Raw genomic sequence first — 25276 nt, forward strand, 5'->3', positions numbered from 1 at the left:
GCCGAGGATTATGGATGTGTGTGTGTGGGTGTGTGGCTGTGGGTGGGAGTGTATGTGTTGAATCAATCACAGTGACTGCTGAGTTTAAAGTTGATTTCGGTCATGCCGATGGGGTTATGTTGTTCACCAAAGGGCTACTAAGTGTTAAATCTTTCCATCTGCAATACCATGATAACTGAGGACAAGACGCCAGATGGGAGTAAAACGTTTGTGAAATACAGATATTTTTGCATGAACTTTGTTACTAGTGAGATTGTGTCAGCAGAGGTCTGAGGACTGTCTGGTCAGAGGGGTGTGGGGGAGAGAACTCACAGTTCTCACAGTTTCTCTGCCTCAGAGAAATCTGATTGTGTCACATGTGAGCAAATCATTCAGTAAATTAGGTAAAGCTGTTGGCCAGTTTGATGAGTCTTACATTTTCATTGCTGACCCTTATCCTCTTTCAGAGGAAAATTCTGTGGAAATCAGTCCTATTGAATAAGAAACCATAGAGTTTCATTCCCTGGCTAATCTCAGCTACTTTAAAACAAGTGATAATAAATGATTGTTTTTATTCTATTCCTTCATGATTACTTAAAGATTTTGATGTGCTTTTTATAAAAAAAAAAAAAAACAAAATTAAAAGCTCAAGTCAACCGGAGTCAGTTTTCACTTTGAGAATAGTACATTCCAGATTGATACCTGCCATACACCTTTGACACAAATCCCTAATTAAGTGAACTGTGTACTTCTCAGGGTTCCAAGGCAAGCACTATTCTTAGGAAGTCAGCATCCTGTGGTCAGGACTCCTATACCTCCCACCTCCTCCTTCTTTGTGATCTTGCGAAAGCTGCATTCAGCCCCACATGTGGTCCTGTCTGTATGGAAGTCCCATGAACCTCTCCTTCCCCTTTAGTCCTGGATCAAAAGCCACAGAAATAAGCCACGGATCTCCCAGAAACCTCAGAGCCTCTCACAATGATGTTTGCTTTTTCTACACGCAGCTGTGCTATAGTGGACCTCGAGTGGCCTTCATTTCAAAGAGCTCGTCAGTGTGCTTTATCAGACATGCTGCTGGTCATGTTGCCATTGTGGACTGGTCATATTTATTTTCACTGCAGTGGATGCCCCAGACCAAAACAGTTTTGTTTGTGATTTTAAATGAGAGCTGCAATTTAAATGAAGAATGGTCAATCTTAATCATAAGCAAGGAAACGAAAGTTTCGCAAGTGACTGATGGTTTCCTATTTCCTCTAAGCTATCACAAGCCAATGTTATCTCTCCCACACAGTGTGTGGAAGTGCGTGTTGTGTTGCAAAGTAATCGAAGGGTGGGTGTTCACAGAACCATTGTTTTCCAAACTCGTGATTTTATTTATGGTAACGGTTAAGATAATCACTGTTCATAAGTATATTGTAATATGTCAATAACCAATGTGTGTTTACACATTTACACTAATGTGTGTTTACATGTTCACTTGCCCATATTTCATTTTATTTTCCTACAGGAAAAATATCTTATTAATTATCTGAATTGGAATCAGTTTGTGTAAATAATACTGAAAACAAAATTAAATGGTGTGATGTGGTTTAAACAATTAGTATCTCACTGACAGGTTCTCAGTGACTATGAAAAAAAGATTGATTGATATATTCAGTCTTGTGTAGCAAGCATCAGAGAAATCTTCCTGAAAATGGCCAGTGTGGATTAGTTAGCATTGAGCCCAGTGACAATGCCCTCAAACACAGTCATGTAAGTCTGAGCATGTGAGTCTGAGCATGTGAGTCTGAGCATGTGAGACTGAGCATGTGAGTCTGAGCATGTGAGTCTGAGCATGTGAGACTGAGCATGTGAGTCTGAGCATGTGAGTCTGAGCATGTGAGTCTGAGCATGTGAATCTGAGCATGTGAGTCTGAGGGTGCGGCACAGTGTTTTGGCTGTTCTGAGGATCGCGTTCTTCTGGACTGGATTGATGTTGTCATTCCTGGAGCCACTCCTCCAGCATAGAGGTCACAGTCCCAAGTTCCCCTGTCACCACTGGGACAACCTTGCCACTAACCTTTCACATTCTTTGCTCATTTCCACATTTATTCTCTTACTTCATTCCTTTATGTGTTTCCATCACTTGGGATTGCCACATGTATCATCACTGCTGATTTCTACATGTTCTGCATTCTTCTTTCACTAGAAGGTTCTCCATTGTGTGCTTGTCTGCATGGGTCTGTAGGGTCCACAGGGTCTTTTGCTGTTTATCACCTTACAGCAGGTCCTCGTGTCGACTTGGGGACGTCTAGCTCATATTCTTGCTCGAGCTTCTGTATATGATTACGACCACTTCTGGCCATGCTGTTAAATGGCAATTTCAATGGGAATGTCTGTGTGTTAATGTCAGTTTATTTACATTCCTTATTTTTGGTGCCACCTATCTTGACACTAGGTCAAGATTGTTATGTAGTCTTTTCTGCCAGATTAGCTTGAACCCCCCCCAAACATGTCAGATTCCTCAGATTCCTCTTTTGCCTTATCTCCTGCCATATGTGAGTCAGAGTGTTTCCTTACAATCCCATTCAACATTATGTGTCAACAATATCCCCAGCAAAATTCCATCACACATTGAAATAGCTCCAGTTCAGCAGTTTTAGGCTCTCTGTGCACACATGTACACTCACCGGCCACTTTATTAGGTACACCTTGGTAGTACCAGGTTGGACCCACTTTTGCCTTCAGAACTGCTTTAATTTGTGCTTTATGACATTGCATGTTATCATGTTGGAAGTGGCCATAGAAGATGTGGTCATAAAGGGATGGACATGGTCAGCAACAATACTCACGTAGGCTGTGGCATTGACACAATGTTCAATTGGTACTAATGGGCCCAAAGTGTGCCAGGAAAATAACCCCCACACTATTGTACCACCACCACCAGCAACAGCAGCCTGAACTGTTGATACAAGGCAGGATGGATACATGCTTTCAAGTTGTCGAGGCCAAATTCTGACCCTACCATCTGAATGTCGCAGCAGAAATCGAGACTCATCAGACCAGGCAACGTTCTTCCAATCTTCTGTTGTCCAATTTTGGTGAGCCTATGAGAATTACAAGCTTACAGCAGTGGCACCCAGTGTGGTCTTCTGCTGCTGTAGCCCATCCGCCTCAAGATTTGATGCATTGTGCATTCAGAGATGTTCTTCTACATGCTTCAGTTGTAAAAACTGGTTATAAACTGTTGCTGACCTCTGGCATCAACAAGGCATTTGCGTCCACAGAACTGCCGCTCTGGATACTGGATATTTTCTCTTTTTCGACCCATTCTCTGTAAACCCTAGATATGATTGTGCATGAAAATCCCAGTAGATCAGCAGTTTCTGAAATACTCAGACCAGTCCGTCTGGAACCAACAACTATCATGCCATGTTCAAAGTCACTTAAATCACCTTTCTTCCTCATTCTGACGCTCAGTTTGAACTGCAATAGATTGTCTTGGACATGTCTACATGCCTAAGTGTATTGAGTTTCTGCCATGTAATTGGCTGATTTGACATTTGCGTTAATCGTACAGGTGAAACTAATAAAGTGGATGTGAGTGAATATACACATTTAAGAGAGAGAGACCCAGTTAAAAAAAACAAATAGATTTTTTATGGATATAGCTGCCGTTCTTAGCTATCATCCCCAAAAAAACATGTTTCCAGATAAAGGTGTGTCTGACAGAGGTTTTTCATCAGCTTTGCAAGAAAGAAAGACCTCCCCAAAATGCCCTGTTACTCTGGAAACCTTTTTTATATTGTTTTCAATGCAACTACCTCTCTAGTTTTTTTTTTACCACATTACATGGGAGTAACTCCCTGGAATCGTCAGATATACAGTCTAATCTCATTTCTGTCTCACCCTTTCAGTGAATGGTCAAATCTTTTTTCCTTACACTTGAGCCTTCTACCAGAGGCAATGGGACCTTGAGGATGTTGCTCAGATGGATGTTTACTTCACTGGGGGGGGGCTGTCACATACATCACTGCTGTTATATTCATCTTATCCACCATTGAGGTGCCTGCTGGGTTCCCTAACACTTGCTAATCTTCTTGAATATGGATCTTACACTTTACTCACCTGCCTCTGAGGCCTCTGAGGCTGTGCTCTCCCCCACACCCCTCTGACCAGACTGCCCTCAGACCTCTGCTGACACAATCTCCCTAGTAGCAAAGCTCATATGACACATGTGATTTTTTGTTTGCTATCAAATTAAATAATAAATCAGTCAATAGAAAATCCGACCTACATGTTGTTCAAAAACATCTCTGTAGGCACAGACTCTACTGAGCCAGGGGTCACACACTAGAAGTTAATCACTGTTGAGTGAAACTGGCCGTACGCCTGGACAGTTAGCCTACAATCCTGCATTTCCCACATCCAGTTGACCTGTCTTTTGTTTGGTACTGCGGATCTATAATGCTGATAGGCATCAGGACATGCTGTTGAGTCATTCTGGCACAGATGTCACATTCTTATGCACAACAGCACAGTCAAGCAGGGACAACATTTGTCAATTTCTTTTCACTAAAACCTTATTTTGTGAAATAAGGAATACCCCACCCAAAAATATAGGATGCAGTCAAATATACTCCTGTGATCATTGTGCATTGTTTTCTTAAAATTACAATATTTTAAAAATGCTTAAGCGATTTAAGTCAACTCATTCTTAGCTTTTTGTCCAATGTCTGATAAGATTTTTTAAATCTTTTTTTTATCAATGTCTGGTCTAATACATCAGTTACATATTCAGCTCTAGTTTCAAATCTCACAAATATATTTAAATTAACCAGAAATCCTACAATCATTGAATGAAAGTGTCAAAAATGGCATGCACTATAGTGAACTGTGTAGGTTCTATTTTAACACAGGGTGGGGTGGGTGGAGTAGTTCTAAAAGCCAACCACCACCACCAAATAAATAAATGAACAATAACAACAACAAGCATGATGATGATGATGATGATGATGATGATGATGCTTCGTAGTAGTAGTAGTATTGAGGGAACTAGGGATAAATTGTCACAGATGTCACAGATTTATTATCCTTGGGTATAACAAAAAATAAGAACTATTATAGGTCCTCCTCTGTAGATTATAGTAAAACCAGGCTTGTCACATGAGTTAAAGTAGTGGGTTGACGTTCACGTGTAGGTAAATGATATACTGTTGTTCCACTGTTCTGTATGCAGCACATCTACTCATATTGTGTTGTTTTAGTATACAGAGACCAAAGAACAGCTAACCACATGCTGAAGGTTACTGATAACATCTCCTGACTGAAATTGGGAAGTGGATTTTGAGAGTATGATCTGCTTTTATTTCCACAGAACACAGTGACACAGAAGAGAAAATTCCAATATCAAGGGTGAGACTTGAAATGTTTCATGCCTTTCTGTGTCAACCAGTCATCCTCAAATGTGCATTACACATCACCTCTCTCTTCACCTTGATAAAAATATCAATATCAAATATATCTTTCAAGAGACTCCCATGGCATTGGAGCTGCCTTTCCTATAGTATGTGATGGTGCTTAAATAAACTGATTTAGTGTATGACTATGGCACTAGAGTACTTAATGCTGAGAGAAACCTTTTTTTTAGACAGAGACAGCTTGAAGAGCCTCAAGTCTGTTATAGTGCTCAACTACTCATCTGCCCTTTAGAGGACAATGAAGGCTTGTTGCATGGCAACAAGCTTCCCAGCTGCCCTGCTGAAAGAAACAATAACATTAATGACACACAGCAGTCCTTGTCCTTGACTCCCAGCATGTAACTAAGAGGAAGTGAAATACCCTTCTATTTGTCATTTGTTTGACTAACAGCTCAAGTGTTAGCACAACAATTACCCAAGACATGAATGTTAAGCTAAATGTTTTCACGATTAATGTTGGCATGATTACAAGTGTAATACGGAGAGTTTAGCAGGTACATAACCTGGACACTTACTTTATTAAAGGACAGTATAGGATTACTGAACATGCGCCGGCAATAGCAATAAACTAACACGAGCTCTTAATGAATTTTATGCCCAGAGGATGCAGGGAAATCGTAGGATGGAAGACGGCCTTGGGTTCGTCCTCAGACAAAGCCACACTTGCTTGTATAACAGCATTGTGTATCTGAGAATAAGGAAATTCATGGGAAGGGTGTACATGGTGTCCTGCAGAGTGGCTGACCAGATGTTACCCAAAGGATATGACTTCATTCCCATAGGCTTCGATGGATCCAGGCAAAACAGGCTTCAATTCAAGATGATAAGACAGTACACCAGTGTATCAATAACACAATACCTCAAAATCCTGCCATGTGTATGTTCCCATGGTGCAATGCACAGATTATATCGCTGGGTAAAGTGCAGAATGTCCCACAACATTTTATTTCATGTAATTCTATTTTTTTTATAGTCTCTTAACAACAAAAGTCTCTCATAAAATCAAACCAGTTAAATATTCCCTAAAGAAAAGAATGTGACCCAGTGTAGTTATGCTGAAAACAAATATACAATATCATATTCACTAGTATGAGTTTATTTTTATAAAGTAAAACATTATAAATAGGTCTGCACTTGTTTTATGCTAAATATTTGTTCTTACAAGATGAATTTCAGTTGATATTGCAACTTTAATTATTTGTAAGATTAAGAAATGTAAATATTATATATTTATCAGAGTTAAATATATATTGTCTGTAATTTACTTCCCTGTCCACCATCTTCCTTAAAATGATCTTCCTGCATATATATCATTTTGGACTGTTAATATGCAGCAAACTCCCACCTCAATAAAAATAAGATGCAAAAAGAAAAAACAAGTTAACTTAAGTTTTACTTAATCCTGCAAAAGCACACATACACCATACTGTAGGATACAAAAGCAGTGACCTGGCAACCTCTTGAATGGGTCACCTTTGCATTAGGACAATAAATATCTCTGAAGCAGATCAATTTCATATGTTCTCATCCTTTGATCTCAGCATGGTCATGAGATTCTACAGGACTTACGTAATCAAACTCAAAGGAATGTGGCACATCCTTCGATTACCACTGCTCTGTTGAAAACAGCCTACTGCATACTTGCGTACTAATTGGGCCCAAATCAGTATACAGTATGCAGTATACGTGAGTTTTTTAAGTCATGGCTTCCAGTGCCTCCTCCCATCACCTAAACTTTGTACAGCATGGGCAGTCAGAAAATGCATTGTGTTTGTTGAAAAGTGTCGGGTAGGAGTTGGCCCATAATCCACCTGTTTCAGATGGTTTTGCTGTTAATCACAATCAGTGTATCTGATCTGTTTCCTGTCCTGGGAAAACAGTTAGTTGTGGAACATTCCATGACTTGAACACAGGCCAACTGGAGTAGTGGGGACCTACGATCTGGGCTCCTTACAAACTTCCAAACTATGAGCAAATAAGGAAATGTCATACCAAAAAGAGGAAAAGAAAGGATATCCTATGTGACACTCAACACAGCACACTTTCACCATTCTGTTCATCCATGCTAAACCAAAACACACGCATAGCCCCATGCTTTCCACTCTGCTTTAAACACAGGTGCAAAAAAAAAAAAAAAGTATGGCTATTATTATGCAGGTTTCTTATCTTCGGTTTTGGGGGATTGCTCATTTGGTCACTTGTCATTTCTAGGTCTAGTACTTGAGTACAGTAACATATACATATACTTTGTTACTGCCCATCAGTAATTAAATCACTATGGGTCAAACTAAAGCCAGATCTCTCATGCAGTTGCTCGTGAGCAAGAGTATCATATTGTAAAATTGTTTTTACGCTTTTCACCAGCTTGGACCAAGGTAAAACGATTTTGTCCGTTTTAGAGATCAGACAATGTGCATGACCTTGTCTTTAAAGAATGGTTTCCATGCAGCATCGCTCCCTATTGACCAAAGAACTCAATGTTTACATTATGGAGTCACACTATGTACTGGGGTGTGCCTATAGGCAAGGTGTCCAGAATAGGAATTGCATTTCAGTGGCTATTGTGTTAAGACATGTGGATGAAAGTCAAAAATATGTAGAATGCCTAGACTTATTGAGACACTTATGTCCCTGATAGGGTGGTTACCACACAGCAAATGTTGACCAAGTTGCAACTTTAACTAAGTTGCAAACTAAGTAAGTTTGTTGCTACTAATGTTCTAGGGAAATAAAAGTGCCTCTCATCGATGCAACTTGTAATTCGGCACTGTGAGCCTGTTTTTGAGCATAAACTGCTATATAAACTTCTATAAACTCTTTTGAGTTGATATTGACCCCAGGTACTAAATATCTGAGACCCTAGACTGGAAGTATCCAATCATCAATGACTCCTTTTATAGTGTTCTTTGTTTACAAAAACATTTCTAGGCTAGCACTTAAAATGAGCAAGTAATTAACATTACCTCTATAAACAATGTATGTATGAAATCTTCAGTTTAAATGTGAAAGGCTTATGATTTTAAGCACTTGCTTATGACAAGTGCCAAGATAATCGATACAAAGAAATAAACACTTCCAGTAAACGCCAGTAAAATTACAAATTTATTTAAAGCACCACAACGTTTAGCGCTAAATGCATCTTAAAATACACCGCTTGCATTGGCTATGGAGTCAAAGATGATAAAAAGAAAAATAAAAGGACTCTGTGGTCTTACTGCTCATTAAACTGAGCCAGGCATCTTCAAATCAAACCAGGGTTAACGTGACTCTCTCTCATAAGTTCTGACTGCCACCACGCTTCCCATCTTGCATGTCTGCAGGAAAAAAATATTAAATTAGAAAACATCTGCTACAGTTATACGTGTCTTTGACCAACATTTCGATACGGAAGACGTTTTATGCACAGATCATTACCACTAATCAAATGTGCTACCTATGTGAATAACATGTGCGTGCAAAATAAAAGAAATCAAAAACTAAAACATCACACGCGTGAGTCTGTAAGTGAATTATAATAGATCCTAATTTTAAAATATTCTTACCGCTATTAATTTTCCATCAACGATCTCCCTCTCTAGTGTGGTTTCTTTGCCGTCCCATGACTGCTTTTGCACTAGTTTGTTATTCTCAATGGTTACAACAGTCTGGACACACAGAAGGGGAAACTCCGTCAAGTCCACACAAGGCATGGGTTAAGATACTTTCCACAAAATAAATCCGAGTTTTCAACTGACCCTCGTCTTTCTGTCGTCGGCAGTGATCTCCTCGAAAGCCTCGTTTAGTCTGAACTTGATCTCGGTGGTTTTGAAGGTGCTCTGTGACTTCAAGCTTATCTGTCCATCGTCTTCCACTCTAACGATGAGGTTGGGTTTGGTCCTGTTCCCTACCTGTCGGGTGGCAAAACCCACACCTGCACAAGCGTAAAAATGCATTTTGATTCTAGTCAAAGTTAATATAGTTAGGGTATATCTATACACATTTTGCTGCAGCAAGCTTAATAATAAGTAATTATCAGTAATCAATAAGTACTTCACTTTAATTTATGGTTAGTCTGTCTGTCAAACGGATTTTTAAAAATCTGATCATACCCAAAGCTTTCATATATTCGTCAAAATTCTCGCTGGAGACCATCTTCCATGACCCCACGAAGTTCTCAACCATCTTTTCAGCTGGATTTTTGGTACAGACGTATTGAAGTTGGGACGCTCGCTGGGCTCACACTGACCACCTGGACGCGTGTCTCTGCGTTTTTATGATATTTCTACTGCACGCGCGCGATTATGTCACCCAATCAACGCCTTTAACGTCATTCGAGATTACTCCTTCTTTTAAGCGCAGGGAAATACAAAAAACGAGGGTAAGGTTCACGTCTATTTTCGGATCACAAAATTCATGTTCAAATAGCTTACGTAAACACAAAACAAGCGCAATGCATGAACATAGCGGTGTCTTGCACATTTGATGATAACTCCACGGTAAGTATTAGACATTTTTCTGTCCCACACACACACACACACACACACACACACACACACACACACACACACACACACACAGTAATGGTTGTTGCATGTCATTTATTCTTTTAATCCTACATACAGCATCAGATATAGTAGCCTATTTTATTTAATGAAAAAGCACAAGTACATAATATAAAAAGTAGACAAAAACACACTCATTTCTTCCCCCCTGTCCGAGACTGGGGATCTTTTGCCATGCATCGCGTCTGTAGTGCAGTAAGCATCTCTTGGCTTGTCAGTTTGGATGCTTTCATCACTAACTTTTCTCCATCCACTACAAAAAAAAAAAAGTTCAGACATGTTAAAAACACAAACAAGTGAAAACCCCACACTTGTGCACAATCCTTTATTAGGCGAAGCTAAGATTTATTACTTTATGTTGAAGTACTCAAAGAACAAAAGCATAATTCCAGGTCACTCACTGAATGTGACGTCAATCACAGGCTCTGACTGGTCATGTTTCACTTCTGTTAGGACAGCACAGTTCATATTAGTAGCTCTAACCTTTTCTGATCCAACCAAAAAAAGGAATTCTCTGTGGAACAAAGCAAAATTATGACATTAGTAGGCCCAAATAATGGAGCTCATGCATATTGCATGCATCTGATGGTTAAATATTTCTTTAAGAATTGCATTCACAATATCTCACATAATATCAAAAGATGACCTATAGCTTACTGCTTACATTATGCTGCCAATGGAGATCAGTGGTATGCAAAGCTAAACCAACCGGGTCTGTCAGGAAATGTTTTATATCCAGAAGTATACCAAACGTGACTACCAAAACATTTTCTATATCAGTTCTCACTATAAATTCTTGGCACATGCACTGTTCACAAGTATTTGCACAGTACCAATGAAGATTAGTGAAAATTTGCTTGGGAGTTCATGACCTTCAGGTGGTTTGGAAATGTCATGTTACATTGCTACCTATCGATGAAACGTCATGTTACATTGCTACCTATCGACTAAACGTCATGTTACATTGCTACCTATCGATGAAACGTCATGTTACATTGCTACCTATCGACTAAACGTCATGTTACATTGCTACCTATCGACTAAACGCCATGTTACATTGCTACCTATCGATGAAACGTCATATTACATTGCTACCTATCGATGAAACGTCATGTTACATTGCTACCTATCGATGAAACGTCATGTTACATTGCTACCTATCGATGAAACGTCATGTTACATTGCTACCTATCGATGAAACGTCATGTTACATTGCTACCTATCGAAAGTCTGCAAAGACTGATATGTAGCTTCAGTCTGGTGGACCTGGAGTGAGTGTGGAGGTCCCCATCCTTAATTTTGATTACAGTTTCTGTTTATTTAAGACTTGTGTCATAGCCTTTGCCTATCTCTAACCGCCCAGGCTTAAATAGCAGTGTACATTGCAAATCACAGCAAACCAGACACAAAAAAGTTTTTTTTTAATATATAACAAGCTCATCAATAAATGTGTGACAAGGCTCCAAATAGTCACAATAGTTGTGATAACAAAATAATTCTAAAAACGTGTGTCCAATTAAGGTGGAATCTAGAAATTAACAAGGAAACTAGTTACAGTATTGTGATGCTGTTCTGAGTGTGAGCAGTGATAATGTGAAGACATTTGGAGGATTTAGAGATCATTTTCTGATGGATTGTTACACACACAATAGAATAAAAATATTGCATCTCAAAACATCTTTAAAAAAACCACTAGACCATTGCATTATTGGAGATATAACATCACTCACTTCAATTTTTTAAAAAGGTTTTCAAAACTTCAGTGAAAACCTGACTCACAATTACTGAAAAAAGTCCAATAAGTTCAACAAGTAATGGGGAAAAGTGTTGTTAATTTCATATTGCATAAACTATAGCTGTGGTCTGGTGGTAAGGGAGCCCATCTTGTAATCAGATGGTTGTAGGGTTGATTCCCAGCTAGGCAATGACAGAAGTGCTGTTGAGCACCAGGGCAAGAGCTGCCCACTGCTCTGGGCATGTGTGTGTTCACAGCCCCCTAGTATTCACTACAGTCTGTGTGTGTGTGTGTTATCACTGCATGAATTGCTTAAATGGGTTAAAGAAAGGACAAATTCCGAGTGGGTGAAAATCACAATTGGCAACTTACAGTATATGAAAATAAATGTCTAATTATTAAGTTTAATTTCTCTAATGCGGTACATTATTTAAGGACTTTATCACATTTACAGTATAATGCAGAGAAAGCGAAAAAACAGGAAAAGAACCGACGGTGACCTCATTTTTCAAATAGACTTCACACAACATATATTTTCTATTCCAAAATTGTGATTTACAAGAAAACATTTTACTGCATTTGAAAATGACTACCGAGTGCCCTCTACAGGCGAACTATGGTATACACAGCATCATCCACCAGCTGCCAAGAGGAAGCCAACATCATGCTGGTGACCTCCGTGTTATGGTGGACCACAATTATCCGGAGCTATGAACTCCTCAGCGGTCTGACTTTTCTCTGAACTTGTGCATTAGGCACATACACAAGCAAGCGAAATAAACGATCAATTGATGTCTCTTTATCTACTCGTGGCGTGTAAAAATAGCGATGAAGTCCCATGACACTACCTAACTACTGAGATATTTGGCATCACATACACGAATCATAAAAGACTACAGCGTCCCATAATTACCACACGCAATCGTTAAATGGTTAATCAAATATAAAATGATCGTTAGTAATTAAACCGACACGGACCACATATATAACAGCTAGCTGTTATAGTTAATCATGTTAAAGGTTGAGACGATTTACATGCAGCAAATTCTTCCACGATAAAGATCTCTTTACCATATGACACCGATTTTAAACATGTTGAACTAATAGACGTGCGATCTTACCGTGTCGAGCGAACATTGGATTCAAATGGGCAAAACTGCACAAGTATTTTCTTAACGGCTTTTAACACCACAGTTCCTCTGTAAGCTGCCATTTTTGTTTTCTATGACCTTTGAACTATGGTGCGTTCAGATCCATAATGCTTCGCGAAAGCAGCACTACACTACCCTAACCCTAAAGTTTTCAGAAATATAAGATTTATCTAATTTACATTCATGACTTGTAAGACTACCTTGCGTATATCAGTTGAACGTTAACTTTCATAACAGAACATTATATATCTTAAATGAAATGAGTTCATTCTATGCATATCTCATCACAGGCTTGGTTTCGTCAGTAAGGGTCGTGACCAGTAGATGGCGCACGTTGATAGTCTATATCAGTATTTTTAAAACGTATTTATTTGTGTATGTAAATTATATGTAACATACTATGGCAAATAAAAACAAATATATTGCATTCTCTGCATTTTTCTGACTTTTACAACTACTAAGTATAATCTAAAATTGAGTGTTGGTGCTTGATGTGTTCTCTCAAAATAATTCTGTTAGGTCTTAATGACAGTGCTGAATTTAGATTTAGTAACAATGCGTAAATAAACAGTGAGTAATAGTCTTATATTCTGTTCATTATGCAAAATAATAAAAAAATATCTACAAGTGTTTTCAGACTGGTTGAGATGAGCTTATTGGATAAGTGGTGTAGTGAAGTCCCCAGATAGAGCAGTGGTAGGCCTAATATGTGTAAACACTTTAAGACTGCATTTGGCTAGAAATGCATTTAGAAAACAGATTATGATTTTTTTCTTTCTGGTGTGGCTGACGTGAGCAGCAGTACCTAAAAAAAGCCTTACAGACAAAGCACATTGTGAATGTTCAAAGGAATCTAACAAAAGATCAGAATAGTGAAGATTAGAACGGACCAACATAACAAAGCAGGTATTGAATCCTATAATCACACCCAAAACATGACATAAAAGGGAGAAAACAAATGGATCCCTATAGTACTCGTTGCATAAACTAAAATCAAGTACGACTATGGTTGTGCCACCCCACTAGTATTATTTTTGTTAGTTGCATTCTTCACACAAGTCCTACTGTTGACAGAAGAGGTTTTGTCACTTCACACACCCTGGTTTTCCACTGGGGTTACCCTACATTTCACATAGTTTCTCTTTTATTACACATAAAAGAACTATATTTAGCAGTGCTGAAGCCTGCGTTTCCTGTGAAACACTCTTGTAAGCGGGTTCATCTCCTCAAAAACAATAATTAATACTACTGGGAGCTTATTGTCCAAAGTGAGTTAAGCTTAAGCAGCCGGATAGACCCACACACAATGCCTCCACACTCTTAGTAGTGTGGGGTCAGCCTTTCAGAATAAGGGTTAAAGGCAGCGGTTTTGATTTCCAGTGCTTTATGTGCTAAAAGTATTTTCAGTCGCTGAATCACTGTCTCCGTCGCTCCTCTGAAGGATCACGGCAGGAAACCAGAGGTGCGCCACTTCCATGTAATGAGCGGGCAACGTGCGGCTGGTTGGAGACTCTGTGGTTAAATTGTCTTTATTTTGAGTTGATCTAGTGCTTTCACAGCAGTTTTTATATGCATCAGTAAAGTCTCTTTTTAGAAGCAAGCCATGCAATATGCATTCTTTAAAAACAGTATACTTAACGATAATGTCAACTTTAATAGTAACCTTAAATATGTTAAGTGTTGTATTTATCTGTATATTTACATTGTATAGAACAAACGTACGTTTCATTTGTTAACTCGAGTCCACGTAGGTCTATGTACAGTAAAAATATGGTTGATGTAATTGAAATGTATACTGCGGCGTCGACCGCAGGGGTACATATGCGCTAAAACTACATATCCCAAAAACCATTGCGAGTCCGCGATACGTCACTGCGCTCCTATATCAGAGCGGTGGAGCGGTAGGCTGTGTAGAGTGTGCGGAGAGCAGCGCCGGTATGTTCTGTGTAGGGCGCGTTTGTCTGCGTGCCACAGCTCTCAGACCCCGGAGAGACCGCACCGTGTTTCTGTGTACCGTGGTGAAAACACGCTGCCCCCCTGATTGTTGTTGAAGATTTGAACTGTTGTTGGGGGGTCCAACGGAACCGCACTTAACCGAGTCGCAGCTGCTTCTATGGACCGTCGCTTTGGGTGAGTGATCTTATTCGACTCGAAACAGCCTAACGCAAAAGTACAGTTTTTTAAAATAAATGCATGAAAAATAATGATGACAATAATAACAGTAGACTAAGCTCCTACACCAGAGGTGCAGTTTCACCATGTTGGGGTGCCGCAGCAGTCCAAAATTGAATGCGCTCTGCTGCAAATCGCATTGCCTGTATGTGCATTCATTACTCAGATTCTTTACACACCCACCTATAAATGTTATGGGATTGTGTGGAATTATAATCCCGTTTTGGTGAGACATTATTCAGTCTTTCCACTATTGAAGACCAGGTGATGGGGGGCATTGATGGAGTTGATCTACGCCACATCAACTCTTTGGTATCAAGTTAAAATCTATATAAGCGTCTGGCCATATTTAATCTAATATCAGTAGGACTACTATTATATAGATGTAAAACGGATTAAACTCTCTAGCTATAACATTGTTTTGCTATAATATTTAGTTAGTTGATATTTAGATGGTTTCAAATGTAAGGGAATAAATTATTTATTTTAGTCCAATAAATCTATTGCTCTTTTCTAGCTGTTAAACATCTGGGGTTGGTGTCTCATTTTCTCTGGTAAATGTCTTAGTTACTGCTTGTTTTTCCATTATGTTTACAGCGTAGTTTAACAATGAAAGCTTCACAGACAGTGTCAGGCTATGTAGGTTATTTTTATGGTCTGCTATTGCCAGTACAGTAGATCACGTTATTAAATATTGGTAACATGAATTAATTAATACATAAAATAGCTGAAATGTGCAAAAATTGCTCACAAATCAGACATTATGGTGGTTTCTCTTAAACTACTACTCGGGACCTTGCGAAAGCAAGACGGTGGGTTTGGGGTCATGTGAGGACTGCTGGGAGCCTTCCGCTCCACTTTATTAGGCCGGTGGTACCGTCGTGCTTGGCAGAGCTAGGCTGCTTGTTGGCTCTTCGGGCCCTGTGTGCTCTGCTGTGCTGGAGGGTTTCACGCACCCAGTGACTGCACCTGTCTCTCTGGTAGGGAGTTGAAAGACATTAAGCCACTTCAGTGATTTGCACTGATCTCCTTGCAAATACTCTCATTGAATCGTCCAGATTTCATGGTTTTGTGTGAGATTTCTAAAGAGTTTTTTTTTTTAAGGCTGCAAACGTTTGTGTTTTCTCAAGTTGTCCAGGATCTAAGCTCAATCCCTCTAGGCCTTCTCGGGCTGTCAGGCGGAGGAAAGGCTGGCTACTGCAGTTATTAGGAAACGTCAAGTTGAAAACAGGTGTCAGAGACTTGGTTTCCCGCCAAGTCTATTTAACATCAGCTGAGGTATGAAACTGAGAACTGGCTAAAGTTTCATTTTTGATTTAAAGCATCAGCCCTTGTGTTATCAGCGATCTTACTTTACCGCATCCAAATATATATAATGATGCATAATGAATGTACTGAGAATTGCGTTTTGTACTTGGAACTGCTGAAGGAGGAGAGAGTTCATAGACTCAGCTTTTTTTGTGCAACAACTGAGGTCTTTTTGCCTGCCCGTGTCCAGCCCAAGTGCATCTGTTTGCCTGGATGTTTCTCCAGCTGTGGCGTGTATTCGTTAAGAGGGCTTCTTAGTCTGGGTTTAGTGCTCAGCAGAGGGCTGCTATAAGCAGCCAAAGTGTGCTTTTGCCACACTATGGTGGATAATGTGTTGGAATGCAGTATTAGCCTCAGCGCATGAAGAGACACTGACCCGCATCTATGTGCTTAATATAGGACTCGTGTTCTCACTTGTGTGGTCTTTCAATAGCACGCGAAGCATGTTGAGTTACTTCTACATTGAGAAGAATCTGAATCGACGTAGAGAAATGGCCAAAGGAGCGATAAAGATTTGCCGGCATCCGCTGTGGAAGACATTTGTCATTACTCAGTAAGAGGTCCGTCAGAACATTCCCAGTCAGCCAGGTGTGACCTGCCAGTGTTACGGGTTGGCAGCCACCCAGTGAACGACCCCAGTACTGCAGTAGTCAAGGAAACGGGAAGTACTCCGAGCTATTAAATTCTATACTTCCTCAGTCACATCGTGTGCAGTGCCCCAGTTATTATTCCTACGATGACCTGACCATGATAATTACAAATATAACTGCAAATACAATTAATAAAAAAAAATACCATCTACATTTGACACTTTAGTAAAGTGACCTTATACGTTTCATAGCGCATAGTAAAATATTAATGAGCACACTATACATGTGACTAACGGGTTATTTCTGTAGTGTCACAGTTGATCCAGAACACAGAATCATTGGTATGCGGAATGAGCCAGAGACAGAAGGTGCAGGAGTGTAAGTCCACCGAGAGACTCTTAATGATGCTCAGTAGATGAAGCACTGATCGCTCCTTCACTGATGCACATCACAATCTCAAAATGACTCGTGGCAGATTGATTTTGTTTTTTTTTCTTCATTTGCTTTGCAATTCGGAACAGTAGCCGTCCTCCAGTTTGCAATGCCACAGTGTGGATGGTTTAAATATGTAGAGAGCATTCCATATGACACGAAATCCTGTCTTTCAAATGTCTTGATGCAAATATGTTTGATAGAAATTTCTGTGTCTGACATGTAATGATTACTAGAGCTCATGGACAGATACAGAAAACTAATGTGTGTGCGCAGTCAGTCATGGAAACAAAACTAACAATTCAATTTAGGAGTTCACCTCACCTCATGCATATAGTCAGGTTTAGATTCCAGTGGTGCATCTTATAAGAGCCTGAAAATGCCAGCATTCAGAGCCATGCACAGATGGACTCAAATAAATGGTTAATATACACTTAATGTCATGCTTAAATTAAGATTAGGTTTCATTTGATTGGACTTGACAATATTTGACTGACAAAAATGCCCTTTAAGAGGCCAAGAGCCCTTTAATTGGAGACTGCAATATTTTGGCACCAACAATTTTGCTTCCTGAAAAAAACCACTGTTTATTATGTATTTTCAAACACTCAATATAAATGTTTTCAGAATTTGTCAACCATAGCTTTTTCCAGAATATTCTACATAGTTCCAGTGTAGTCTCCTGTCATTATGTGTGGGCAAGCAGTACCAAGTAAAGAGGGTTCTCTCTGTGTTGGCAGACTACTGTTGGACTGACAAAAGAGATGCTTCTGAGGCCAAATATAAGCCAGAATCATACCTTGCATATTTTAAAGGTTTGCACATATTTTAAGTATAAATACAGTCATGTTTATGAGTGAGTTATCTAAAATGTTATTGTTCTGTAACAGAAATATTCTAAGGACAGGTTTGAATTCAGTAGTTTGTGAAGCAAACGGTTCAGGGTTTGTTGCCCAGAATTGTTTTTCATCTATTTAACATGCTATATGCATGATGTTTTTGAAGTGAATACATTTGAAGAAAACGTTCTTATGGGGAAATAGAGATCAAGCCAGAATTTGTTTTCACAGCTGTTTGGTATGCAAGACAACTGAATTAAATTCCACAGATACACAAATGCATCTGAGGGCTAATGTACAGAAACTTCACCTATGAACTTCCAGGGAAACCACAATGGCTATATTTGTCTAGTCTCAGTAAATCCAGCAGTAAATCTCTGATGCAGTAGGTCTCTGCCTCAGCTGACCACACTCTCTTCACTGCTAACTTAATCTGAATATGTAACTTGAAATCAGCGACTTGCAGTGAATTAAGTAGGACAATGTTTGCATGCTAATGTTTGCATCAGGTGTCTGACGCATCAGGTCTGCTGTGTGTGCATGTGATATGTTACAGTCACATGATATGTGAAATGAAATCAAAATATTTTGTGCCACATGAACTTGAACTTCACAGACTTGGAATGAAAGTATTATGTGGTGATAATCTTCACAGGACATGTTTAATGCCGCGTGGGAAAAAACGATAATTAGACGGAGTGAGATGAAACCACTGCATGATCATTGCCAAAAATCTGGTTCCATGGAGATGACTTGAGTCACTGGACCTGTTCAACCGGAGCCTTCTAGAAACCTTGCTTCATTCAGCCCTCGGATATAATGCTGGAATGTTGATTCATTGACTAGTACATGTGGTGCTGTCAAGTTTGGTGGTAGTCAGATGGGGTTGTCCAGACACAAAGCAGGTCTGATCTTGCCCACAGGTGTACGCTCTGTTATCAAGCAAGGGCTCCATAGCAATTTTCTCAGGACCACAGACGTATGTGACTGGTTGCTGATTGCTGTTTTGTTCACTGCTCTTGGATTTCACAGTTCAACATTTCATAGAGGAAATGCTGGAACAAAGCAAATTTAATTAAAGCACATTTGTAGAGTGGTGTGGGGAAATCATGTGGGTCCCTGGGGGGGGGAAGTGCATCTCTTGACATATTGACACATAGCACACACACACATACACATACACACACACACACGCGCGCACACACACCCACACCCCACATGTCAATAGCCTCTGTCTCATGGTCATTAGAACTGGGTCTGGCAGCAATCCTGCATACACTCGAGATCTAGTGTCGTAAAGCCGCAGGCCATGATTGAGGGATTACCAGTGACTTCTCTTTGGGTGTGAATGCAGTATGTCATCATTATTTCATTCCTGTAATAAAACAGGAAGTTTTCACACTGCTGTCTTTATCTATGCAGTGTTGATTTTGGAATCATTCTTCAGGTATTAAACTTAAATCCACTACAGAATGAAATTGAACCCATTAAAAGAAGTGAAAAACACATTTATTGTCATTTTTGTTCTTGAGGGCCGTCGTGAACAGCAGTAAGCTGTCTTCCGCCTCCCTGCTGTTGTCATTTGAGGAGCAGTGTGGTAAAGGTCTCTGCTCTGAGAGTGTGTGCGATAAGCGTGGGAGCCCGGAGGCCCCTGGAGGCCCATCTCCTGCTGGAGGACTCTCCCCAGGCACAATCACGGCTGACTGCTTCTGCTCATGCAGCATGGTGGCCAGCTCCACAAGCTCCTGGGCCTGGTGACACATGGCTAGATGTCTGCTGCTGCAGGTTGCGATTCACGCGGTGCAGCACCGAGCCCAAAACGCTGGTGCACCCGCCCGCTGTGTCACTGCTGATGAAAGTGGATAAACAGCAGATGCCGTTATATTCTTCTACAGTTTTTTTTTTATGTAGCAACAGGTGCCGTTCCTGACGATCGAGGAGTATAAATGAGGATTAACACATCGCCTGCAGTTGTGGCATTTGACCGCTCCATACAGATGTCTTTGTGTTCTGTTTGTTTTCAGAGGAGAACATGAGGGAGGCTTATGTATGTACTCGCCCACAGCAGAAGGTCCAAAGAGTGAGACAAGGCCCTTGTTGTCAAAACACACAAAGTCAAAGTGAATCCAACCCCCAAGGTCCGAGTTCTAATACGCTGAAGCGGAAGTTCGGAAGTCACACAATAAGATGTGATGGGTGGGCGATCGACTCCCATCGATTGGGCACGTGGGGTGTGCACCTCTCCCTCGCAAACGTTCTCCAGTCACCGCCGTCTCTGGTCAGCTCAGCCTTGGAGAGAAAGGGCACGTCTGATTTTTTTTTTCTTGGTGGCTTCCCAGCATGCTCTGCCTAAAATACACGTTTCACAATTAACCTGGTCCTCCCTCTTCCTGTTCCTCGCAAGTCTTTAGGAAATGGGCTCGTTATCTACAGAGGGCATATTAATAAAAAGCCTCGAAAAAAACATCAGGCACCTAACAAAAGGCTGTGAAGTCACCAGAGGTGCTTGAAACCCCCCCCTATGCTTGAGATGCAGTCTTGGAGGACCATTGCTTTCATCTTGAGAATGTCAAGAACAGGAACTTGGTTTAAAAGGGAAAAAGAAAGAGAAGCATAGTCTCAACCCTGACACGTTGGTTTTAGATGATTAAAATAGTGCATGCTTTCAGTGCATGCGTGCCAAAGTTTGATCTGAACACTGAGGGTTTATGGGGGCCGAGGAGTGCCTGTAGCCGTAAATAATCCATAAGATACGCTCTCAGCCAATCGCCACAGCCCACATCTTCATGGACGCAGACCCACTATCCACTCAGACACCAGTGTGCCACAAGACATGACCCACTACTCAACACTGTATTGAAGTCAGACAGATCACAAGGGACCTCATCCCCTTTGACTACTTTCCCAGTAAGAGTGGGCCAGAAACGGCAGCGGGGCAGTTCTGTGTGATTAGATCCCATTAAACCTGTTCATCACTTTCAGCCTTTTGTGCCTGTCTTGTGGGCTGTTGACAAACAGGACATTAACTCTGCCTCTGATGATGTCTGTGTTGAGAATAACTTGGTACCACTCATGGGTGGTAATTTTCTGAATTGGTAAATATGGTAAGCCCAGTCCAATGCCGCCGAGTCCAATGGAGGACCTGCTTTTGAATGGCCAGGTTCTGAAGACGGCATTGGCTTAGTTTTTTCATTTCTCTACATTTTCATTTTCAAAAGAGAAAATAAAAGGGGAAATTTTCAAACATGTTGGTTTCATGCTTGAAATGTTTTTAGTGAGTAAGTTATTTTAAAATCTTAAGATTCATTGTACCATGTTTACTCTTGGAGATGTGGGATTCTTTGGGGAACATGTGGAGTTTTTGTGTGTGAGCTGATTTTACTGACACCCCTTCATAGTCATTATTACCATAATTACAGTCACTGTTTTCTATCCTGTTATTATAGCTTCTCACCATCGTAATAAGTGGTCATGCTAAAGGAAGGCTGTAATGTGAGAGAGGATTATGCCAGTGTGATAGTGAACAAGAAAGAGTCTCTCTCTCTCTCTCTCTCTCTCTCTCTCTCTCTCTCTCTCTCTCTCTCTCTCTCTCTCTCTCTCTCTCTCTCTCTCTCTCTCTCTCTCTCTCTCTCTCTCTCACTCTCACTCTCACTCTCACTCTCTTACTCTCTCTCACTTATGAGTGTCTATCAGAATATTCTATCCAAATTAAGCCATTGTTTGCCAGTGAGGGCGTGTTGGGGCCCAGTGGAGTACCAGTCTTGTTCTCTCTCTCTCTCTCTCTCTCTCGCTTTCGGCTCTTTCATCCGCCTGTCTGGCTCTGATAGACGGGCCAGACTCAAGAGTGCTGTCCCCCATCTCTGGCTGCCTCATTTGAATTTATGCAGCAAAAAAGCCTCTGCCTTCTACCAAACCTGGGTCCCATGAGATTTTACACCATTGCCAATTTTTGAATTCCACAGGAAAAAGGTGCTCAGCCTTAGCAGTTTGCCACAAGTGAATAACTGTTAACTTTTCATCATCCTGAAAAGCTAAAGCTGCACCTAATGCAGAGGCCAGACAGCTTGAAGAGTCCAGAGGGGAGAGAGATGGATTTGTATAAAACCCAACGTCCGGGAGTGAAGATCTGATGTCTTCCAGCAAAGCGCGGATCTCTGTGCAGAACAGTTGTGGCAGACAAAAGTGGAAAATTGGAAGTGGAGAGACCGAGGATGAAAGTGGGGAGAGAAAGCTGTGCTGGTACAGTGTGAAGTAAAAGGTAATCCTTTCAAATTCGTCCTGGCACACAGGCGCCTGGGGAATGCTGAGCAGTTAAGAAAGGAAGTGGGCCCAGCAACTGCTTAATGACTAAACAGCATGGCAACAGTGTCATGATTATCGGTGACCATGCACCATGCACAGCAAGGGAGCCATGTGTGGTCTCGTGACGCTAACTCGCACGCACTGGGGACTGAGCAAGAATGGTTGGCACGAAACATTTAAGAAGAGGGAGCAGGAGGCGTCATGTGGCATGACCGTGGGCCTGCAGACGTACGGCAACAGATGGGGAACAAATGATCAGGAAGTGGGAGGCGTAGCAGGGGCTTGAGCGTAACTGCAGTGACCCAGACCGAGATCCCAGGAAAAAGGCGGGAAATGCTTGACAACTGCATGCTGGGATAGGATGGATGGGTGGGGAAACCCCTCTCATAAAGAGACGTGCTGGGAAAGAGACTTCTGAGATTTGGCGGGAGAGATGTACAGATCACGAGAGGTTGGTGGTGCCGGACGGACGGCTTGTGATGCAAGACCATTTTGATAGATTTGCTAAAGGAATCCTGGCGCTCGGTTTGTGTTCATGGGAGCCTCACATTAATGGTGGAAGCACCAGACAACTTTCCTTTTTTTGTTTTATTCATCTGTCACTTTTGTTTGGCATTTTGAGGACAGGATGTCTGTGGATTTGTGCAGTTCTCCTGCCGTTTTAGTCTCCAATTCTCTTTCATGCCTCAGTTAATTCCTGTCTGTTCCTTAGAGACCTTCTCTGACTGCATCTATATGGATTACGCAGGCACAGCCTGAATTAGACCTTATAAGCCCGTGAACTGATGCCTGTGAGGAACAGTTGTAGGCAAAAAAACAAACACTATGAAAAAACAACACTATGCAAATTCTTGTGAACCTATGCAAATCTTCTACAAACCTTTTTGCCTGGCAGTGTATTATGCTCGGACTGCCATAGGTGTCACCGCAGTATCTATAAGTGATTTACATAGCGGTCGGTTCATGCATGTTCACTCGAGCTCTCTCTTTCTCTTTCCCACACTCTCTCGCTCTCTCTCTCCGTCATCCCTTCACAACAGTTACATTCTATCCCAGTTGCTGCAACAGCTCCAGTAGTAATGAGGCATAATGATTGACACAGAAGGTTCCGGGCGGTGCTGTAGGGCTGTGGGCTCCCAGGGAGAGTCCGAGAGCAGAATCACTAGGACAAGGCACAGACAGTCTTAACTGATGCCCCCTGAAAAAGACACAGAGTGCCTGGAATATTGTATTTCTGACAGGGTTAATCTCTAAAACAACTAAAGATGGTCTGGAAGTATGAAAAATGAACTGCTGTACATAACGTTATTGATATTTAACTAATATTTGTGGAATGACGGGATTCTATGTTGATCTTGGTTTACTCATATTTCACTTGTTGATTATTGGTGTGTGTGTAGAGCGAGTCCTGGCCTTACTGGGATTATTCTTGGGATTCAGGAACAGCCCAGACCATCTGGACTGGAGCCGGCGGGGAGTGTTCAGGCGATCGCAGGCTGGTCCATTCTTCATGCTGACTGGGAGTGAAGGAACTGCGGGGTGATTGCTGGGCGGATTGGTGCCAGCTGCATTTCAGATGGTTCTTGGGACCTCAGTGAGCCACTCGGGGAAAGAGTGAGATCAGACCAACCCACAGCAGTAAGGCCTAGCAAGAGGTGCACGGGCTGAGCCAAAGAAGGAACATTTCACCCAGTTTATCAATTTACATTTGAAACATGAGGAGAATATTGGTTAGAACCTGTCCTGGTTGAGAATTCCACATAGTGTTATTTGTTCTTTTAATTGCGTTAGAGTTGTTGGAATTGTTGCGGTATCTTATTAACACCTAATTTAAAAACACTTGTTTTCTCTCTGGTGTGTTTAGAAGCTGTAGTGTTTAACTGTCTCGGCAGTGCCAGTAAGGTCATACCCTATTTTTACTTAATAAAACTTTTTCCTTTTCTGTGTACTTTAAATCTCATGTGCACCATATCTAACATTTAGACTGGTGAGGATGCCTTAGGCCTTGCATACGACAAGTTGGGTTTTCTGAAATTATCATCTTTTTTACCCATCTGATATTTTCGGGCCTGATTATGAAATAAGCATTGGCACCGGTCCTTTCTAGAGTGTTCGTTTGTCTCGGGCGGTTCCAGAAAGTTCCAGGTGAACTAGGACCTGGGATTATGTAGCTTTTGCCTGCTTCCCTAACCGCATAGAATGTGCTGGAAAAGTCCTCTTGTTTAACCTGCACAGCTCCCTGTGCAGCAGCCTGATTTCTTTCAAATACTTGAAATTCAATTCGGTAGTTATTCACTGTAGAACACTTTGATGGCTGCATTCACAACGCGCCGCAGGTGAGCAAGGGTCTTTTTGCACGGGGATGAAAGTGCGGCATCATTTCCTTTGGGCGAGGGAAGCAGCGTGCGATTTACACGTCCGTTAGTGATTAAAGCCGTTTACTCATAATGACTGTGCAGAAATGCTCTGGAAAGCTTTGATGTTCTTCCCCAAGGCCCTTAGCGTGGGGTCATCTTAACATGCCACCTTACACGCATTCACAGCAGTCAGACCCATCAGAAAGTGATGGTGAAAAGGAGAAAATTGTTTTGCCACTCATATCGGAACCGTCACAAATGTGTATGAACTCTGGTCTGCTGGTACCTCTAATTCTTAAGTGTGCCCACACATTTGGGCTATATTAACTGTCCTGTCCACTATCCAGCCTCTCACCTGGTCTCGGAGCAGAGAAATCACATTTGATTTGAACGCCTGCTTCCTTAAGCATA

At 41.1% G+C, this 25276-nt stretch overlaps 3 protein-coding genes across 5 annotated transcripts in view; 1 reads left to right on the forward strand and 2 right to left on the reverse strand.

Moving 5' to 3' along the window:
• Positions 1-8527: 8527 nt before the first annotated feature.
• Positions 8528-9683, reverse strand: fabp4a (fatty acid binding protein 4a). The gene is made up of 4 exons (XM_077008622.1): positions 9527-9683; positions 9173-9348; positions 8981-9082; positions 8528-8752 (listed from the first exon to the last, which is right to left on the reverse strand). Exons 1-4 carry the CDS (start codon positions 9597-9599, stop codon positions 8696-8698), a joined length of 408 nt encoding a protein of 135 aa, XP_076864737.1. The 5' UTR covers positions 9600-9683; the 3' UTR covers positions 8528-8695.
• A 315-nt stretch (positions 9684-9998) lies between these two features.
• Positions 9999-12967, reverse strand: mrpl53 (mitochondrial ribosomal protein L53). The gene is made up of 3 exons (XM_077008623.1): positions 12836-12967; positions 10381-10493; positions 9999-10232 (listed from the first exon to the last, which is right to left on the reverse strand). Exons 1-3 carry the CDS (start codon positions 12925-12927, stop codon positions 10114-10116), a joined length of 324 nt encoding a protein of 107 aa, XP_076864738.1. The 5' UTR covers positions 12928-12967; the 3' UTR covers positions 9999-10113.
• Positions 12968-14763: 1796 nt separating this feature from the next.
• Positions 14764-25276, forward strand: part of pag1 (phosphoprotein membrane anchor with glycosphingolipid microdomains 1) — a 29529-nt gene continuing 19016 nt past the window's right edge. For 2 of the 3 annotated variants that reach the window (XM_077008624.1, XM_077008627.1), the window contains exon 1: positions 14764-14995. The gene's annotated coding sequence lies outside the window, so the exon portion shown is untranslated. Of the gene's footprint in view, positions 14996-16181; positions 16316-25276 lie in introns of those variants that run through there. The other variant, XM_077008626.1, reaches the window with a different exon arrangement.

The sequence above is a fragment of the Brachyhypopomus gauderio genome, chromosome 6 (genome assembly GCF_052324685.1).
Source record: "Brachyhypopomus gauderio isolate BG-103 chromosome 6, BGAUD_0.2, whole genome shotgun sequence".
Lineage (NCBI taxonomy): Eukaryota > Metazoa > Chordata > Actinopteri > Gymnotiformes > Hypopomidae > Brachyhypopomus > Brachyhypopomus gauderio.